This window comes from Paramisgurnus dabryanus, chromosome 10 (genome assembly GCF_030506205.2).
Source record: "Paramisgurnus dabryanus chromosome 10, PD_genome_1.1, whole genome shotgun sequence".
Taxonomy (NCBI): domain Eukaryota; kingdom Metazoa; phylum Chordata; class Actinopteri; order Cypriniformes; family Cobitidae; genus Paramisgurnus; species Paramisgurnus dabryanus.
The window spans coordinates 15,538,941-15,559,252 of NC_133346.1; the positions used below are offsets into that span (position 1 = coordinate 15,538,941).

General features: G+C 37.0%; 2 protein-coding genes across 4 annotated transcripts in view; one reads left to right on the forward strand and one right to left on the reverse strand.

Annotated features, from left to right (window-relative positions):
- The window catches only part of cadm2a (cell adhesion molecule 2a), a 679,060-nt gene that overhangs the window by 504,291 nt on the left and 154,457 nt on the right, over positions 1-20,312 (forward strand). The window lies entirely within an intron of this gene.
- Positions 1,120-3,273, reverse strand: LOC135779438 (uncharacterized). The gene is made up of 4 exons (XM_065290150.2): positions 3,117-3,273; positions 2,763-3,035; positions 1,324-1,451; positions 1,120-1,227 (listed from the first exon to the last, which is right to left on the reverse strand). Exons 1-4 carry the CDS (start codon positions 3,271-3,273, stop codon positions 1,120-1,122), a joined length of 666 nt encoding a protein of 221 aa, XP_065146222.2.

A 20,312-nucleotide genomic window follows, 5' to 3' on the forward strand; every position in this document is an offset into this window, starting at 1 on the left:
GAATGGAGCCATAAATCCGATCATGATGACATGCGGACAAAATCATGGCCACGATTTATCATTTATGCTACATTATGGACACTTCTTTTTCTTATTTAGTCTAAAGTATGGCCATAAATATAAAATTCGTTCCCAATATTCAACAGTTTGTTCCTTGGAATTAATTATTATAATATTTCGTAATTACTATTACAATTATTATTACTTCAAATTATGAATTAGCCTAGTAAAACATGTGGATGTCGTGGAAACAAATTGTTAATTTGAATTAAATCCGGAGCTCCGTATCAAACTGGATCTTAGCTAACAAACAACTGTATGTAAAAACAGAAAAACACACTACAAAAGTTACTACATCATTTTAAAATATTATTTAAAAAAAAAACTTAACCGAACCATTAAGCAGACATATAATTTAGATGTAGGCAACAGTAAATAATAATAATAATAATAATAATAATAATAAATAATTATTCTTCTAAATATCAATTAAGCGTCATTGATAATAAAAATAATAATACAAATATTACAACACGTCATGCAATTATTAATGTGTCTTTAATCCCGCTCTTTAACCAAAATAAACAATTTTGTTTCTTTCCAATTCCCTGGTTTCTCTTCTTTGCCGTCTTCCATGTGTGTGCCGTCTTCCATGTGTCAGACTCCCAGTTAACAATTAATATTTAAAATTATAAAAAACAGCACAGATACAGAGCTACCAAACACATGTCATTTGTGCCAGTAGTTGCTAAATACAATTAAATCAATTTGCTTAAACAAATGTATTAGTATGAATTTTGTGAAAACAAAGGTTATTTGCATAATCACAATAGTAATGACTTAACAGAAGTTTTTCTATTAAATATATATTTAACTTATTAGTTATTAAAATAAATATTTTTCACAAATCCAAATTAGATCTTTATTACATGAAATATCATTCCACCCTGTTGAATAAGTCTCAACACAGTCTTCATCACTTTTATTATTGGGTTCTCCAGACCTCCAGAAGCTGAAACAACAGATCATCATTAGATCTTCAGTGTTGTTTTCTGTGTGATATGATACTGACTGTGACAATCATTTATTGGATAATAATCACTTAAATTTGGTGATTTCTCACCCAGAGTTCAGTGTGCTGTTATCAACCCATTTCCATCTGCCCTCCTCATCCCTGTCAGACAAACCAATCCAGTGTTCTTTCCCACTTTTCTTCTTAATAAAATCCTGAGAAGATTAAATAACACATTTGTATTATAACAGACAGCAGTTTTTAAATGACCTTATATCACCTACAGCAGATACAAAACTTGTTTCCCTCACTTGTTCCTCTTTGTTGTTAATGATGATCAGATCCGCTTCTCTCTCTCTACAGTATCTTCTGCTCTCATTCCAGTTCTTCTGCTCAGATGAAATGAAGTAACAGCTATATTGATAGTAAATCCATCCATCTGTAAACACAAACAGTTCAGCTAAATCTTTATTTCTGATCACACAGAACTACGTAACCTGTTGTTGTATTTATAAAAAGTGTGCACTGCATTCATTTAGGGCCCTATTTTAACGATCTGAAACGCAAGTGCAAAGCGCAACGCGCAAGTGAGTTTGTGGGCGGATCTTGGGCGCTGTTGCTATTTTCCCGGCGTGAGAAATAACTCTTGCGCCGGGCGCAAATCAATAAGGGGTTGGTCTGAAGTAGGTTCATTATTCATAGGTGTGGTTTGGGCGTAACGTCAAATAAACCAATCAGAACGCTATCCAACATTCCCTTTAAACGCAAGGGCGCAAGTTCCGTGGCGGGTTGCTGTTATTATGACGGATTGACCAGGCGCACACCAGGAGCGGTTCACAGCCGAGGAGACCGACGTCCTTGTACGGGGGAATCCCAAGCTTGCCAGCATAAATCGGGCACGCCGTGTAACGGGAGGTGGATCTGCCTCAGGACCTGACGCCAGCAGAGGACATCGCTGCGTCCACCCTCACCGCTGAAAGGGTTTGGGGGCTTTGAAATCGGACCCAAGAAACGCAAGCAAGGTCCAACCCCAAAGTAGACTAACAAATCAAGTTCATAAACATTAAGGTTTCTTATGAAAACATTTGAATTATTATTTACATAAAATAAACGTAATACAGCCACACAACAATCTTATGAAAATATTTTAATCGTTATTTGCATGAGAATTTTTTAACGCAGCCACACAATAAATAAAAACTATCACCACAATGCTCACCACTATGATTCCCCTTATCTCGTGTATTAATATTTTTTAGTGTAACAATTTATGATTTGCAAAAATAACTGTTGCATCTGTGTAGATTAGATAAGCAAAGTGTATGCGCGTTGTGCACGCTATACATTATGGTCAAGCATGCGCCCTTAAAATAGCATAATGAACAACGCGCAACGCGCCACTGACTTTAGACTACTTTTTTTCTGGTCAGTGGTGCAATTGTTTTTTGAAACTGCAAAATAGCATCAGGGATGGTTTGCGCCGGAACACGCCTCTTTTTTTGCGCTGAAACGCCCAGGGAGCGCAAGTTCATTCCCTAGTTTGTCGACGTGCGTCTGTGGAGGGAAAAACCCGCTGTGCGCCGTTGCAAAATACGAATGATACATGCGTCACTGACAAAGTCAATTGCGCTGGGTGCAAGATAGGGCCCTTAATGTTAAACATTTGTGTTGTTTTGTTAAAGTTTAAGATTACCGCAAAGATGTTTTGACAGTTCATCTTTCTTCTCATTCAACCATTTACTTAGATAACTTATATCATTATACATGGCTATTAATTCATCTCTCTCTTTTGTGATGTTGGTATATTTGGTTAGTAGCTGGTCTCTCTCTTCTGTGATGTTGGTATATTTGGTTAGTAGCTGGTCTCTCTCTTCTGTGAGGTTTTTGGTCTTGATGTTAAACTGTTGATTGTTTGTATTGATGAGGACACACAGCACTATGACTGCAGTCAGTAGAAGAACACACAGCAGCACCAAACACACTGAAACTGATCTGTAACTTCTCATCCTGACATTCTCACTTCCTGAAGACGACAGATATGAGGTTTAGCTTTGCATATTATTAGTTTAATTACTCTATATAGCAAATAAATAAATGTCATAACCTGTGGACTGAAGTGGTTGTTGTCTGTTTGTATTTGAGTCTATCTGTGTCCTGAAGTCGTCTGCACTCTCATAGATGTCCACCATCATCTCCACTTTCTCTTTGTCTATTTCCTGTATCTCAGTCTTCAGCTCATTGCTATAAATATCCTCAGACATTTCTAGTCTTTAGTAGCCAATCACTAGTAAAATGCCGTGATGAATGTTCTGGTTGTGTTGGTCTGTGTATGTTGCTGCTCTGCTCTATTTAGAATGAAACAACTGAAATGGAAATGATGTGTGAACGGAGTCCAATGTGTGAAGACTAAAATCATGTGACCAATAAGTGCAAAAATAAAAAATAGAATTTCTTCTTTGTACTATTGGCCCCCTCAACATCCTTTCTAAAGTCTCTGAGCAAAATATCTTACAAAGCTTAGTTAAAATTAAAATCAATTTCATGAATTGCATGCAGAGAGAAGGTAGCACTTTTGAAAATATTATCCACATCATTTCTGTTTCATTCAGTATCTCCAACAAAACTTTGTCTGTGCTGACTGGGTCTTTTGAAAAATCATAACACAATGCTAAACCAACTAAGCTGCAAGAACACAGTCGGTCCAGGGTATTTTGATGACACAACAAATTAAGTTTATAATTATTTGATCACATGTTTAAATGGAATATTACTGAAATAGTTTTTAGGACAAGCTTTTCTTACACACAAAAGATGCTGACAGCTTCACACCTCCGTTTTTGTTTTGCTCTCTGCACAGAGAAATACTGTGAAGAGCAGGAAGGAAATAATGAGGGGAAAGAGCAAAACTCAAATCAGCTTTATCCATGTGGTCACCATATCTTAAACATGTCAAAATATACTATGGTCATGATATGCAACCTTAAAATCTCTTTGAGAAATGAAAAAGCATTGTAGTTGTGTTTCAGTTGGTTGCATTACTCTGCTCTTTTTCATTTGTTTTCTCTTTCAGTAGCAACCAAACAAAACCAACTGAGCTAAATGTGTGACACCTGAGATCATGTGACATCCAACAAGCACAATGACTGTGGTGGCCTGTGAGCTGATAGACTCTCACATTAACCTCATGATGAACTTAAAATAGACGCGAAACTGACTTGAAATCAACTACTGCCTTAACCAATAGTGAGACTGGGGCGGGACTTCAAGTTTGGCAGAGGGAATGTTTGAAACATTAGAAACTTTGTTTATGCAAATTCTTTAGGTAACAGAACACAGCACAGATTAAAATTATTTTTTCTCTTTTATACACTCATAAATAAAGTTGTTGCCTGCACAACAATGATCACATCATACCTATTATTACTCACACTGATGCACAGCATTTAAAAAACAATCAAATAAATGAAGCACACTTTCCTAAAAAGATTTGTTTATTAGATTTAAAAGCAAAAGGTTCTTTGCATAATCACAGAAGTTTCCTGTGGAAGATATAGCCATGCATATAGTATATGTTTGATCTAAATCAGCGACTTTTATGCTGCTTACCTAGACTGCCTAAAATTCATTTAAAATGTTTAACTCACAGATCCATTTATAAGCTATTTTACATGAATAATCATACCATCCTGAATTATAAGTTGCTGCACAGTTCTCTTCTCTTTTACCATTGGGTTCTCCAGACGCCCAGAATCTGAAACAACAACAGATCATCATTAGATCTTCTAATAGTGAAAGTGACAAGCTTGTCAAGTATGCAACACATACTCAAAATGTTCCCCATTGCATTTAACCCATTCTAGTGAGTAGTGAACACACACACAGCAGTGGGCAGCTATCCCAGCACCCAGGGAACAATTAGGTAAAGGTGCCTGCTCAAGGGAACCACAACCCACTCGCCGTGAGCCTCGAACCGACAACTCTCGGGTTACAAGCCAGACACTAACCACTAGGCTTGTAGGCCCCTTTTGTTGTTTTCTCTGTGATATGATACTGGTTGTGAAAATCATATATTGGATAATAATCAGTTAAATTTAGTGATTTTCACCTAGAGTTCAGTGTGCTGTTATCAACCCATTTCCATCTGCCCTCCTCATCACTGTCAGACAAACCAATCCAGATTAATTCTGTACCAGAAATTTTCTTAACAAAATCCTGAGAAGAAAAACAATTAAACAACAACTGGATATACAGTACCTGAACTAATACCCCTGCACACAAACACACACACACACACGCGCGCACACACACACATTATCTTTCACTCACTTGTTCCTCTTTGTTGTTAATGATGGTCAGATCTGCTCCTCTCTCTCTACAGTATCTTCTGCTCTCAGTCCAGTACTTCTTCTCAGATGAAATTAAATAAATACTGAATCGATATTGAATCCATCCATCTGTAAACACAAACAGTTCAACTCTTATCCGGTCATTCTCACCCACAGTAAAGTATGCTGATTTTAACTAAAAAAATCAGTTTTGGTTTTAAGTTTAGTTTAAGATTACCAGTTTGATTAAGAATCTCCCACAATCGCTCCAACTTTTCCTTTAACTGGTCTCTTTGTTTTTTACAGTTGGTAATGTTGGTTAATAATCCATCATTTTCTTTTGTGAGGTTGATGTTCTTTATTAGTAGCAGGTTTTTCTCCTCTGTAAGATTGTGATTCTTGTTCACTAGTTGGTCTCTGTGTTGGTTGTTTGTATTGATGAGGACACACAGCACTATGACTGCAGTCAGTAGAAGAACACACAACAGCACCAAACACACTGAAACTGATCTGTAGCTTCTCATCCTCACACACTTACTTCCTGATGATGACAGATATTTTATTTTATTTTATTTTATTTTATTTTATTTATATAGCAAATAAATGAATGTCATTACCTGTGGACTGAAGTGGTTGTTGTCTATTTGTATTGGTGTCTGTCTGTGTCCTGAAGTCTTCTCCACTCTCATAGATGACCACCATCATCTCCATTTTCTCTTTGTCTATTTCCTGTATCTCAGTCTTGAGCTCATTGCTATAAATATCCTCAGACATTTTTAGTATTTAATAGTCAATCACTAAACTGTGCTGTGATGAATGTTCTGGTTGTGTTGGTCTGTGTATGTTGCTGCTCTGCTCTATTTAAAATGAAACAACTGAAAGGGAACTGATGTGAAGTCAAATGTGTGAAGACTAAAATCATGTGACCAATAAGTGCAAAAATTAAAAAAAGAAAAGTTTCTTCCGTGTACCACTGACAGCTTAGCATCATTTCTAAAGTCTGTGCTGTAAAATCCTACACATCCTCCACAAAACTCTACTCAACTTTATCCTAATGCTCACCATAGCTTTTACATGTCTAAATGCACTATGGTTATGATATGCAACCATAAAAACAGCATTGTAGTTGTGTTTCAGTTGGTTGCATTGCTCTTGTTTTCTTTTTGAGTTACAACCAAACAAAACAATTTAAGCTAAATGTGTGACATCTGAGATCATGTGACATCCAACAAGCACAGTGACTGTGGTGAGTCTGGCCTCTGAGCTGACAGACTCTCACATTAACCTCATAATGGACTTAAAATAGAGACGTAAAATTGACTTGAAATCAACTACTGCCTTAAAGGGACACTTCACCCATTTGCATTAAGCTTTGTATCGTTAGAAACCCAGTCATGTTTTTGAATGGTCGTGCATCCCTTAGTTTTCCCTGAGATGGGAGAATACTGATTTCAGTGTTGCACTTATTTCTTTCAATGATGTAAAAATTGTCATTTTGCGTCATTGAAAGAAGGAAGTGCTATACCTTTGTCGAGGGTGTAACGGTGCATTCACACGGGGCGTAAACGTTAACGCTTCCCATTCACTTTTAATGGGTGACATCATGCGTTGCCAAACTGTCAGTGCCGTTGCTCGCGGCAGAAGTTGAACATTTCTCAACTTTTCAAGCGGCAACGCATGCGTCAGCCAATCAGATCACCTTATGCAAATAATCTAGGCCAATTACGTTTATGGAAGACCGGAGCATGTGTTGTGGCCACCGTGATTGGTTGTTGGCCACGCTTCAGACAAGCCTTCCTTCAAGCGTTAACGCTGTCGCCCCGTGTGAATGTACCGTAAGACTACAAACACTCATTCCTCATTTTTCCAAGGGGGGGATATGGGTGGGACCCACTCACGCTACAAACCTATTACAGATCAGTGGGTGGGACTTATGAAAATACACGAAAACAATGATCAGCCGCCATCTTTAAGCTAAGAGACGCTGTGGAGCGAGCCAGCCTTCATGTTACAATAATAGCGGCAGGTAATCAATATGATATGAAAGAGGGTGATTTTGCAAGCATGATGCTCTAATCCGCTGTTCGTGGCTACCTTTATGAGCCACAATACAGCGAAGAGCTGTGGCGATAAGCTCGGGGAGGAGGCCGAAGCCAAGAGGAGCCCAGACTGGCGTGAGCTTGGACGGACTAGTAGGATATGTACTCTCCCTGTGTGCCTTCTTGTACGAAATTTCTGCATCAGATCAGGATATGGATGTTTGTGTGGTGAATAATCCCGAGGAGAGAGGTACTTTGCGTACGGGTGTGTTTGTTTCACAGTGCGCGCCTGTGGAGTAAACATATTGTGCCGTAGACGCTTTGGGTGCTGCATTTTCTTCTTTGGGATTATTTACACGTTTGGCCAAGCACTCTTAAAAATAAATAAGAAACTGAGTGAAGCCTGCTCCTACAACACAATTCGTTTGTGTGGTGAACCAACCACCCAAGTTTTGTACCGTATATGGACAGCAGCGTCCTGGATACATATTTTAGAATCCTAAACTGGAAGCGACAGCCAAAGCCTGCAGGGATAAACGGACTTCTGACTATAAAGTGAGTGTTTCTATTTTCTCTCTTATACTAACGTGGCATGTACAGTATGTACACAATAGCATACAGCTGAGCGGTGTTCTGGATTAGTGGGAGTGGCTTGCAGAGCTGTGCATTGTGGTGCATTGTGGGAGTTGTAGTTTTCCATACAAATGTGTCCTAAAGTCACGTTCTGTCTTTTCTCGGTCAAATAGGCACCAAATTCCAACATTTCGACTACAAATATAAACTTTAAATAAAGATGAATATTTCTACAGGTAAAATGTCCCTTTAACCAATGCTGTGAGTTTGGGGCAGGACTACAAGTTTGGCAGAGGGAATGTTTGAAACTTTAGAAACTTTGTTTATGCGCCCTAAAGTGTTTAATATTTACGATCAGAAATCCTTATGTGTGTGGGGAACCCCGAGGACAAACGTGCGCACGCTCTTGAGATTATCACGTGAAATTAAACAATATCCAATCAAAAAGCGAGATGATGGAAGATGGAAGCAGTCATGGCGCAGCACAGAGTGAAGTTGATGCAAAGTAAACTTCTACAGACCATGTTCCCGTTGTCTCCACGACTTCACCCAAACCCTTTTCTTTTATTCCTTGATTTCTGTGAAAATCATTCCAAACGCTATCATTGAAATTTCTTCCTGCATATCGCCATGCTAATTCTGAAGTCTTGTGAGATTTTGCGAGATTTCATGTGTTCGTAGTTGGTTGAAAATCTGTTTGTGTGTGGTGTGCTGTCTTTGACACATAATGGCACACCACACACTGTAGGAGCAAAACGGTTAAATCTAAGAATTTTATCCTCATGTTTGTGGTCTGTCACATTTTGAAAGTCTTATAAGATATAAAAAAATCTTTTGGTGTGTACCCAGCACAGAGCATGTGAGCGGTGCGGAGCGGGAGCGGAGCGTTGAGCGGTGCGGTAATATTTCCATCAGAGCGCAGAGCGCATTTCCGAAAATTCCGCTCCGCTCGCTCAATACGCTCAGCACCGCTCGCTCATCCCAGAATGCCCTTTGGTAATTTGCTAGTTCGAGAATCTGTAAAAATGGCTAGCAATAAGTTATGGAGTTCAAACATTGTTTTAATGAAGTTGTCAGCCTTATATATAAATGAAAGAAATGAAACTAAGATGACAGAATAACTGTAGTGTCGTCTGCATCTAGATGCAGTTTTAAAGATTAAAATAACTTTAATCTAACTGATCAACACAAATACAAATATATTTATAACTGATTGCTTAAAACCACTTAAAATAAAAACATTTATAGTTCTTTGTGTATGTACAGCGGCCACTCCGTGGATGAGGAAGCTGTAGCCAAAAACGCCGGTGCATTTATTAACTGACTGAACACTTGACTTACCTGGACATTTAGATATTAAATTTTTTCATCAACAGTATCTGCGTGGAACATTATAAACATTGATGATAATCTGCAGACTCGACTGATTCAGCACGTCCTCTATTTTACAGAGAGTCCGCTTAATTAACGGCTTTTCGTTCGGTCCGCGTGACCTAAACATTTTTGTTCTGTAATTTGTTCTCGTATAGGCTATATTTCTACATATTTTCGACCATGTAACATTTGGGATAAAATGTAAGTTGTTAGATAGCATTTAAGCTTGTTCTTGTACTGAAATGATGAAATGTTTAGTCTGACTAAAATGATCTATCCAGATTAATTTAGCCAAAATAATGATTTATTCGTTTTCATAGATACATGTTAATTTATCTACTAATATACTATTGAAAATGCCATAAATAAATATTCTGTATTGCATTCGTTTTGTACATTTACAGGTTCATAAATACTGTCTAATTTTAATTTCTTTAAGACACTGTGTTCTGTTTTTACCGATGCAATGTAAATTCGCACTTAAAAACCTTCTTGTTAAGAAATTGTTCTTCAATTTATTTTAGTTTTTTTCAAATAATATATTTATATAATATTATAGTTTGTTAATCTTTTTCTCGTAAGGGGAACGAATTGTTATAATATTTCGTAATTACTTATTACATTTATTATAACTTAAAATTGTGAATTAGTAAAACATGTGGATGTCGTGGAAACAAATTGTTAATTTGAATTATATCCGTATCAGTTAAACTAGGTCTAATAGCCAACACACAACTGTACATAACTGCTATTTATCAGCTAATACTTTAATTAAATGCAATTATCCAAGAACGTCAGTACAGAAAACAATTAGGCTTACTACATATTTTTTTATGTCGGAGCGGGATCTGAGCGGGAATTGGTTTATTTGCGAGCGTGAGCGGAAAGTTAACGGAGCGCTTGCTTGGGCCGTGAGCGACTGAGTGGAGCGCTTGAACAGTAGAGCGGAATATTTAGCGGAGCGTCACACCGCTCCACACCGCTCACATGCTCTGAGTCCCAGCATTAGTAGCTTAAATGCTGATAAAAGTTGCATTTTTCCTCTCACATTACAATATGTAACAAAAAATGTAAATAAAATGCACAGGTAAATTAAACAACATATAAGTGAGCTTTTATGTATATAAATTAAACAGCATTATGATTTTGTTTAAGCTGGCTGCATTTCTCAGCTCTTTTTATAGACAGCACTTTGAACAACAAAATAAAAGCATCTGTGGTCAATGTGTGACATATGAGATCATATGACATCCAACAATTACAAGAAAGTTAAGAGCTGCATATGAAGTGATGAACTTGTTTATGAGCAATAAGCAACATTTAGACTCTCAGTTACCAATGAATATTTGAAATTAGCATTATTTTCCAAACAGCACAAATACAGAGCTACCAAACACATCATTTGTGCTAGTAGATGCTAAATCACAATATAAAAATTGTTAAACAGACCTTTTGCTATTAACTATGTTTAACTTAAATGGCTTATGAAATGTTACTGTATCTCTTTTAACGTATTTTATCTTATTTTAGTGTTTTTCTCACAAATCCATTTAAGGGCCTTATCACATGACAAATCATTCCACCCTGATGGATTAGACTCAACACAGTTCTCTTCTCTTTTACCATTGGGTTCATCAGTATGCCAGAAGCTAAAACAACAGATCATCATTAGATCTTCAGTGTTGTTTTCTGTGTAATATGATACTGACTGTGACAATCATTTATTAGATAATCAGTTAAATTTAGTGATTTCTCACCTATAGCTCAGTGTGCTGCCATCAACCCATTTCCATCTGCCCTCCTTATCACTGTCAGACAAACCAATCCAGAAGCTGTCTATACCAGAAACTTTCTGAACAAATTCCAGAGAAGAACAACAATGAAACATCTGTATATACTGTACTTTTACTAATACCCCCCTGCACAAAGGCACAAACATAACAGTATCTTTCACTCACTTGTTCCTCTTTGTTGTTAATGATGATCAGATCTGCTCCTCTCTCTCTACAGTATCTTCTGCTCTCAGTCCAGCTCTTCTGCTCAGATGAAATGAAGTACAAACTGGACTGATAGTAAATCCATTCATCTGTGAACACAAACAATTTGACTATTATCCTCTCATTCTCACCCATGCTAAAGTATACAGGAATTTCACTAACAAATCAGTTTTGTTTTAGTGTGGTTTTAAGTCTATTTTAAGATTACCAGTTTGATTAAGAATCTCCCACAATTGCTCCATTTTCACACACAACTGTTCTCTTTGCTTTTTACAGTTGGTAATGTTGGTTAATAATCCATAATTTTCTTCTGTAAGGTTGATGTTCTTTATTAGTAGCAGGTTTATCTCCTCTGTAAGATTGTGATTCTTGTTCACTAGTTGATCTCTGTGTTGATTGTTTGTATTGATGAGGACACACAGCACTATGACTGCAGTCAGTAGAAGAACACACAGCAGCACCAAACACACTGTAGCTGATCTGTAACTTCTCATCTTCACACGCTCACTTCCTGAAGATGACAGATTTAAAGTTAAATGCTTTATCATTTCCACACACGCTATTTTAAACGCATCTGTGTTTGTATTTGTACCTGTGTTTTGAGATCTTTGCTTTCTTCTGTCTGCATTGGCGTCTTGGTCAATCCTCCGAGGCCTATACGGGTTTATATTTCCATAAATAAATTCAGTCATTTTGGTCAATTGTACTGTATAGTCCGTTGTGTAAGTGATGGGAACTTGTATGCTTCTGTTTAGGTGGACTGCATGACTCTGTCTGTACTATGCTTGTAGTAGATGTTGGTGCAGTCAAAGAATGTCAGAGTGTAAGATCACATGATATCCAGTCTACTCATTTCTAATTCTAACTTTTATGTGGTTTGGTTTACCTCAGTTAGAGCAAAGGTCTTTAACGGATGGCCATGTTTTTGTTCCTTTCATTTTAAAGTGTAAATTGTTAAAACTGTAAAAGTGTTAAATGACTTTGCAATGTAAGCACCATAATGATTTGATTAAAAACCGTACAAATTACTACAAGCAGATGTAAAATACAAAATACATAAAATACAGGTTTTTCTATCTCTTTATTTATCAGGGTCGTGTAATAGGTTGATTTTAAGAATAGCAAATAGATGTCAAGTTCTATGTAACAAAGCAAAATTAATTTGATTTGATATCACGCTCAATCATCTGAACTTTAAACTCCTTAGAGATTACAATATGTTAAGGGGGTCGCACACTGGACGCTCAGCACCAGGAAGTTGCTCAAATCCCTGTCACGCTACAGAGCGCCACTCACATAGTTTAACATTAAATAACATCATATTTGTCCCAACTCATTAATGATTAAAATTGGCTGCTAACGTATATTTTGCATTTTAAAGTAGCACTATCTGCTATCTTGCGCTATTTAATGTTCACTTCCGGTCTACGATACCTCAGAGTTGTTCTAGACGCGACAGTCTCACATTAAGACTGACTAATCTGGTGTACTTTCCATTAGATGCTTTTACCTACTTCCTCTGGACACTGTGGTTTATTTGGTGACAAAACTGAAGATGCAAAGCCAGGTGCCATCAAAACAAAGCTACTGCTGACTGACATGCTTACAGTTTAGAACCAATTGACTTAATGTGAATGAAGATTGTTCGTGTAAATGTTTAACTTCATACAAAACAAAAAGACAAGGATGTGTTAAGATTTCCAGCACTTGGACAATTTTTACTCAACTGGACAGCCTGTAACACATGATTATATAAGAAACTACAGTATAGGAGGCCACCCACAAATATGTCCAATTGAACTCACTGGTGTTCCTGGAGACCCCAACACCTAAACGGCAGTCAGTATGTGACGCCATGTGAGAGATATTTAATAAGATATATTTTATTAGTGTTATTAGCTTGCAAACTAAGTTTTTTAGTATTTAGTGTTATTTGTCCCTCTCATATTCTCCTAAGATTTCTAAACACAAATCATTGGAAGTCTAAAACAAATTTGCAAATAAACCTACTAAAAATTGGTTTTAATACATTGCATGTAAAGAGGCAAGCCATTTCCATAAATAGATCAAACAGCGTGTCTTTTTAAAGTTTCTTTGTTCATAGGTAGCACTGTGGTTAGGAGCAGATACCACACAGAAACTGTGTAAGGGTTGATATTTATATGACTTCCTATTGTAAATGAGGAGTTTAGATGTAAATTGTCTGACACAGAATTGGATGGATGAGAATGTGCAAAACAACATTCACATTCAAACTTGTGTCACTTGTGACTTAGACCTGAATACAACTTGTATGTGGCAGTCACATGGATTTGGGTCTGGTCAGCTTACTTTTAGGGGCTTTCCACTGGGTGCAGTACGTAGTACCCGATACTTTTATTAGTACCACCTTGGTTGGAGTTCTAAGCGACCCAAACTGATACCAAAACGTGAAGCGAAAACACTGTAGACCACTGATTGGTCTGAGAGAATCGTCACTACCAGCGTCATCGCTATAATGTAAAAGATTAGCTTTACCTTCATGCTAGCTTGCGCTGTCTCAAGTAAACCTGTTGTCATTTGTGCTCTGCTATAAGTTTCCAAATTCCCTTTTAGCAATGAAAAACTTCCACAGGTTGAAAATCAGGAACACCATAACAGGTTTTTTCCAGGCTTGCAGTTTGTGGCGGCACATTCACGACGTGCACGTCCGCATATATGCTTAAATGCAACTTAAATGAGGCTCAGCGAGCGCGTCGACTGACGCCACAGGTGTTTGTATCATTTGTGTCATGTGAGACAGAGGTAGTGATAAACACAATGTGCAAACATCTATTTGTGGTGGTAAATTTTAATTTTGTGGCGGACTGAGAAATAAATGAATGTATTGGGGTTGTATAGCATCAAGTGCTCTCACTTGTCACAGCAGTAGGCAGTGCAAATATAACGACATGCCTTTAATCCCTCCCACTTCAATGTGGTACTAAGCTTGATAGAAAAGCTATCCAAGCCAAAGTGAGGTGAGCTGACCTGACCTAAACCATTGGGTACTATGCAATGGAAAAGCGCCAATAGTGCCCCCTAATGTGTGGTTCAGTTTCTTCATATTTGGGTCAGTGACAAAGACGGTTTGGTAAGATGACAAAAAAACTTGCATGCATTAGGTTAATTTCAATGCATAGTGTATTTATGTTAATTTTATGCAATTAAAAAAATTACATTTGCACCATTTTTATGAAAGTTAAGACGAAATGGACCTGAAAATGTCAAATTTTGTAACTGCCAATTGCACCAAAGAATCAGAAATATTAAATATTTCATCCACCTTGATGGCATGTAAGCGTTATCATCAAAAAATAATTTTAAAATATCATTTTATTAGTTATTTCTGACAAATATTAACAAATTATGTAAAAATGTATGTAAGAAATCATATTACACTAAACTAGATGATTATGTTTTATTATATTTTTATGAATATATTTATATTTTAATTTTAAAAAATCTAGTTACACCAATTGACATAGACCAGTTACGCCGCATTCACATTTTTGAAATTATCCCCCAAATATTCCTTCAAAATGAAACAAAACCAGAGATTTTAGACTTGGTTTTCAAAAAAGAGAATGTATGCAAGTAATCTGCAAATTTATTAAGAAATTTGACCCCTTTTACATGTAATTGATCCATACGGACACAAAATAATTAACATCACGTCATTGAGCCATTTACATTGTGACTCTTATTATTTGCAGTGTTTCTTGCTGATCTTAAGTGATTTTTCAACTCTTTACTATTTTTTTTTTCATAGAAGTAGAGGTTTTTACAAAAAGCACTTAGAGGGTTTTGCAGTCAAATTTGTTAAATAGAAATGAAATTACTAAAGTGACATTTGTGAAAATAAAGCATTTCAATAACTGACTTATAACCTTTTTTATTGCCATTAAAGTGAAATTACTGAGCCTTAACATAAGATCTTGATAAAAATACAAATTTACAAGAAAACATGACTTACGCACGTAGAGGGTTTTGCATCTGAACTCCTCATATGTTTCAAATTTAATAACAGCAAAAAAAAATGCAAAGCTTGCAGGAAATAAGTAACATAAACCACTGGTTTAAAAACAAACAACCAATATGTCCCAATTTTATAATTAAAAACAAAATGACACTCAAGAGACTTCTCTCATCTGTATTAATACATTTTTAACACTGAATGACAATGCAATTTCTTACCTCACTGCTGTAGTCACATGTAAACCCTTTTGTTAGTGTGTTTTTACTCCAAACTTTACTCTTGATGTTGAAACGGACTGTAGGTACAAGCAACTTCGTAATCACTTTTAAAATGTTCTTAGTTAACATAGTCACCTTCTTTTCACAAATCCATTTATGAGCTTCATGACATGAATCAGCATGCCATCCTGAATTATCAGATGAAGCACAATTCCCTGCACCATCAGGTTCTTCAGATGTCCAGAAGCTGAAACAACAGATCATCATTAGATCTTCAGTGTTGTTTTCTGTGTGATATGATACTGACTGTGACAATCATTTATTGGATAATAATCTGTTAAATTTAGTGATTTCTCACCTATAGCTCAGTGTGCTGCCATCAACCCATTTCCATCTGCCCTCTACATCAATGTCAGTCAGACCAATCCAAAGTTCGAGCTTACCAAAATTCATAATAAAATCCTAAAAAGATTAAATAACACATTTACAACATACAGCAGTTTTACCGTACATACTTTCATCTGCAGCAGCTACAAAACTTGTTTCACTCACTTGTTCCTCTTCGTTGTTAATGATGATCAGATCGGCTCCTCTCTCTCTACAGTATCTTCTGCTCTCAGTCCAGCTCTTCTGCTCAGATGAAATGAAGTACAAACTGGATTGATAGTAAATCCATCCATCTGTTAAGACAACCCCTTTAAATGCCAAATCTTTTTTCTGACCACACTGAACTATTAATTCATCTTTCTTTTCTCTGATGTTGGTATATAGTAGCTGGTCTCTCTCTTTTTTGGTGTTGGTGTATTTAGTTAGTAGCTGGTCTCTCGCTTCTGTGGTGTCGGTGTATTTAGTTAGTAGCTGGTCTCTCTCTTCTGTGATGTTGGTATATTTGGTTAGTAGCTGGTCTCTCTCTTCTGTGATGTTGGTATATTTGGTTAGTAGCTGGTCTCTCGCTTCTGTGGTGTCGGTGTATTTAGTTAGTAGCTGGTCTCTCTCTTCTGTGATGTCGGTATATTTGGTTAGTAGCTGGTCTCTCTCTTCTGTGATGTTGGTATATTTGGTTAGTAGCTGGTCTCTCTCTTCTGTGATGTTGGTATATTTGGTTAGTAGCAGGTCTCTCTCTTCTGTGATGTTGGTATATTTGGTTAGTAGCTGGTCTCTCTCTTCTGTGATGTTGGTATATTTGGTTAGTAGCAGGTCTCTCTCTTCTGTGATGTTGGTATATTTGGTTAGTAGCTGGTCTCTCTCTTCTGTGATGTTGGTATATTTGGTTAGTAGCTGGTCTCTCTCTTCTGTGATGTTGGTGTATTTGGTTAGTAGCTGGTCTCTCTCTTCTGTGATGTCGGTATATTTGGTTAGTAGCAGGTCTCTCTCTTCTGTGATGTTGGTATATTTGGTTAGTAGCTGGTCTCTCTCTTCTGTGATGTTGGTATATTTGGTTAGTAGCTGGTCTCTCTCTTCTGTGATGTTGGTGTATTTGGTTAGTAGCTGGTCTCTCTCTTCTGTGATGTTGGTGTATTTGGTTAGTAGCTGGTCTCTCTCTTCTGTGATGTTGGTATATTTGGTTAGTAGCTGGTCTCTCTCTTCTGTGATGTTGGTATATTTGGTTAGTAGCTGGTCTCTCTCTTCTGTGATGTTGGTATATTTGGTTAGTAGCTGGTCTCTCTCTTCTGTGATGTTGGTATATTTGGTTAGTAGCTGGTCTCTCTCTTCTGTGATGTTGGTATATTTGGTTAGTAGCTGGTCTCTCTCTTCTGTAATGTTGGTGTATTTGGTTAGCAGCTGGTCTCTCTCTTCTGTGATGTTGGTGTATTTGGTTAGTAATTGGTCTCTCTCTTCTGTGATGTTGGTGTATTTGGTTAGTAGCTGGTCTCTCTCTTCTGTGATGTTGGTATATTTGGTTAGTAGCTGGTCTCTCTCTTCTGTGATGTTGGTATATTTGGTTAGTAGCTGGTCTCTCTCTTCTGTGATGTTGGTATATTTGGTTAGTAGCTGGTCTCTCTCTTCTGTGATGTTGGTATATTTGGTTAGTAGCTGGTCTCTCTCTTCTGTAATGTTGGTGTATTTGGTTAGCAGCTGGTCTCTCTCTTCTGTGATGTTGGTGTATTTGGTTAGTAATTGGTCTCTCTCTTCTGTGATGTTGGTGTATTTGGTTAGTAGCTGGTCTCTCTCTTCTGTGATGTTGGTATATTTGGTTAGTAGCTGGTCTCTCTCTTCTGTGATGTTGGTGTATTTGGTTAGTAATTGGTCTCTCTCTTCTGTGATGTTGGTGTATTTAGTTAGCAGCTGGTCTCTCTCTTCTGTGATGTTGGTGTATTTGGTTAGTAGCTGGTCTCTCTCTTCTGTGATGTTGGTATATTTGGTTAGTAGCTGGTCTCTCTCTTCTGTGATGTTGGTGTATTTAGTTAGCAGCTGGTCTCTCTCTTCTGTGATGTTGGTGTATTTGGTTAGTAGCTGGTCTCTCTCTTCTGTGATGTTGGTGTATTTGGTTAGTAGCTGGTCTCTCTCTTCTGTGATGTTGGTATATTTGGTTAGTAGTTGGTCTCTCTCTTCTGTGATGTTGGTGTATTTAGTTAGCAGCTGGTCTCTCTCTTCTGTGATGTTGGTGTATTTGGTTAGTAGCTGGTCTCTCTCTTCTGTGATGTTGGTATATTTGGTTAGTAGCTGGTCTCTCTCTTCTGTGATGTTGGTATATTTGGTTAGTAGCTGGTCTCTCTCTTCTGTGATGTTGGTATATTTGGTTAGTAGCTGGTCTCTCTCTTCTGTGATGTTTTTGGTCTGGATGTTAAACTGTTGATTGTTTGTATTGATGAGGACACACAGCACTGTTACTGCAGTCAGTAGAAGAACACACAGCAGCACCAAACACACTGAAACTGATCTGTAACTTCTCATCCTTACACGCTCACTTCCTGAAGATGACAGATATGAGGTTAAGCTTTTCATATCATTCGTGTTTTAGCAAATAAATGAATGGCATTACCTGTGGACTGAAGTGGTTGTTGAATGTTTGTATTGTAGTCTGTCTGTATCCTGAAGTTGTCTACACTTTCATAGATGTCCACCATCATCTCCTCTCTCTCTATCTCCATTACCTGAATCTTAGTCCTGACAACTTTGCTATAAATATCCTCAGACATTTTAAGTCTTTAATAGTCAATCACTGGTAAACTGTGCCGTGATGAATGTTCTGGTTGTGTTGGTCTGTGTATGTTGCTGCCCTGCGCTGTTTAAAATGAAACAACTGAAAGGGAAATGTTGTGTAAACGAAGTCAAATGTGTGAAAATTAAAATCATGTGACCAATAAGTGCAAAAAAATCGAAAAGTTTCTTCTGTGTACCATTGACCGCTCAGCATCCTTTCTAAAGTCTCTGAGCCAAAGAACTTACAAATCTTAGTAATATTTTAAATACATTTCATGAATTGTATGTAGAGACAAAACAGCACTTTTGTTTCACACCGTGCTGTAAAATCCTCCACATCTTTTCAGTTTCAAAGAGTTTTCTGTGTCGACTGGGTCTTTTGAAAAGAAATATCACAATGCTTTACCAATTGAGAACAGTAACACAGTCAATCCAGTGTATTTTAGTGACATTTGACCCTTTAACTTCCCAAAACAACAAATGAAGTTCACAGTTAGTTGATCACACGTTCAAATTGAGTCTTACTAAAATAGTTTTTAGCACAAGCATCTTTTCTTACACACATAAGATGCTGCTTGTATGTTTTTTACACCTCCCACACAGTGAAATACTGTGAAGAGCAGGAAGGAAATAATGACAGGAAAGAGCAAAACTCAAATCAACTTTATCCATGTGGTCACCATAGCTTTTACATGTACTAAAATGTACTATGGTTATGATATGCAACCTTAAAAACTCTTTGAGGAATGAAACAGCATTGAAGTTGTGTTAAGTTGGTTGCATTCTGCTCTCTTTTTCTTTTGTTTTCTGTTTCAGTAACAACCAAATGAAAACATCTGAGCTAAATGTCTGACAAGCACAATGACTGTTGTGTTTCTGGCCTCAGTGCTGACAGATTCTCACATTAACCTCATGATGAACTTAAAAAATAGAGAAGCAAAACTAACTTGACAATAACTACTGCCTTATCCAATGGTGTGAGTTTGAGGCGGGACTACAAGTTTGGCAGAGGGAACTTTTGAAACTTTAGAAACTTTATGTACTTTTTTTGTAACAGAACACAGCACAGATTAAAATTCTCCTTTATACACACACATCTAAACTACAGCCTGCACAACAATAATCACAACATACCTATTATTACTCAGCACAGCAACTGCAACTAAAAACCAGTCAAATAAATGAAGCATTTCCTGAAAAGATCCTTTTATTATAATTTGAAGCAAAAGATCATTTGCATAATCACAATAGAAATTTATTAATCAGAAGTTTGCCATGGAAGATATAGCCATGCATATAGTATATGTTTGATCTAAATCAGCAACTTTTAACCTGCTCACATAGGCTGCCTAAAATTCATTTAAAATGTTTAACTCACAGATCCATTTATAAGCCTTATTACATGAATAATCATACCATCCTGAATAATAAGACAAAGCACAGTTCTCTTCTCTTTTACCATTGGGTTCTCCAGACGCCCAGAATCTGAAACAACAGATCATCATTAGATCTTCAGTGTTGTTTTCTGTGTGATATGATACTAACTGTGAGGTTCATTTATTGGATAATAATCACTTAAATTTTGTGATTTCTCACCCTGAGATCAGTGTGCTGTTATCAACCCATTTCCATC

What these genes read in the sequence shown, in the direction of transcription:
- LOC135779438 (XM_065290150.2), bottom strand. Translation starts at nt 3,273, where the DNA reads ATGTCTGAGGATATTTATAGCAATGAGCTGAAGACTGAGATACAGGAA. An exon ending in AGCCATGTATAATGATATAA is followed by an intron (nt 1,452 to 2,762) that starts GTTATCTAAGTA and finishes TTGTGTTTACAG; the next exon opens with ATGGATGGATTTACTATCAA. An exon ending in TTAACAACAAAGAGGAACAA is followed by an intron (nt 1,228 to 1,323) that starts GTGAGGGAAACA and finishes TAATCTTCTCAG; the next exon opens with GATTTTATTAAGAAGAAAAG.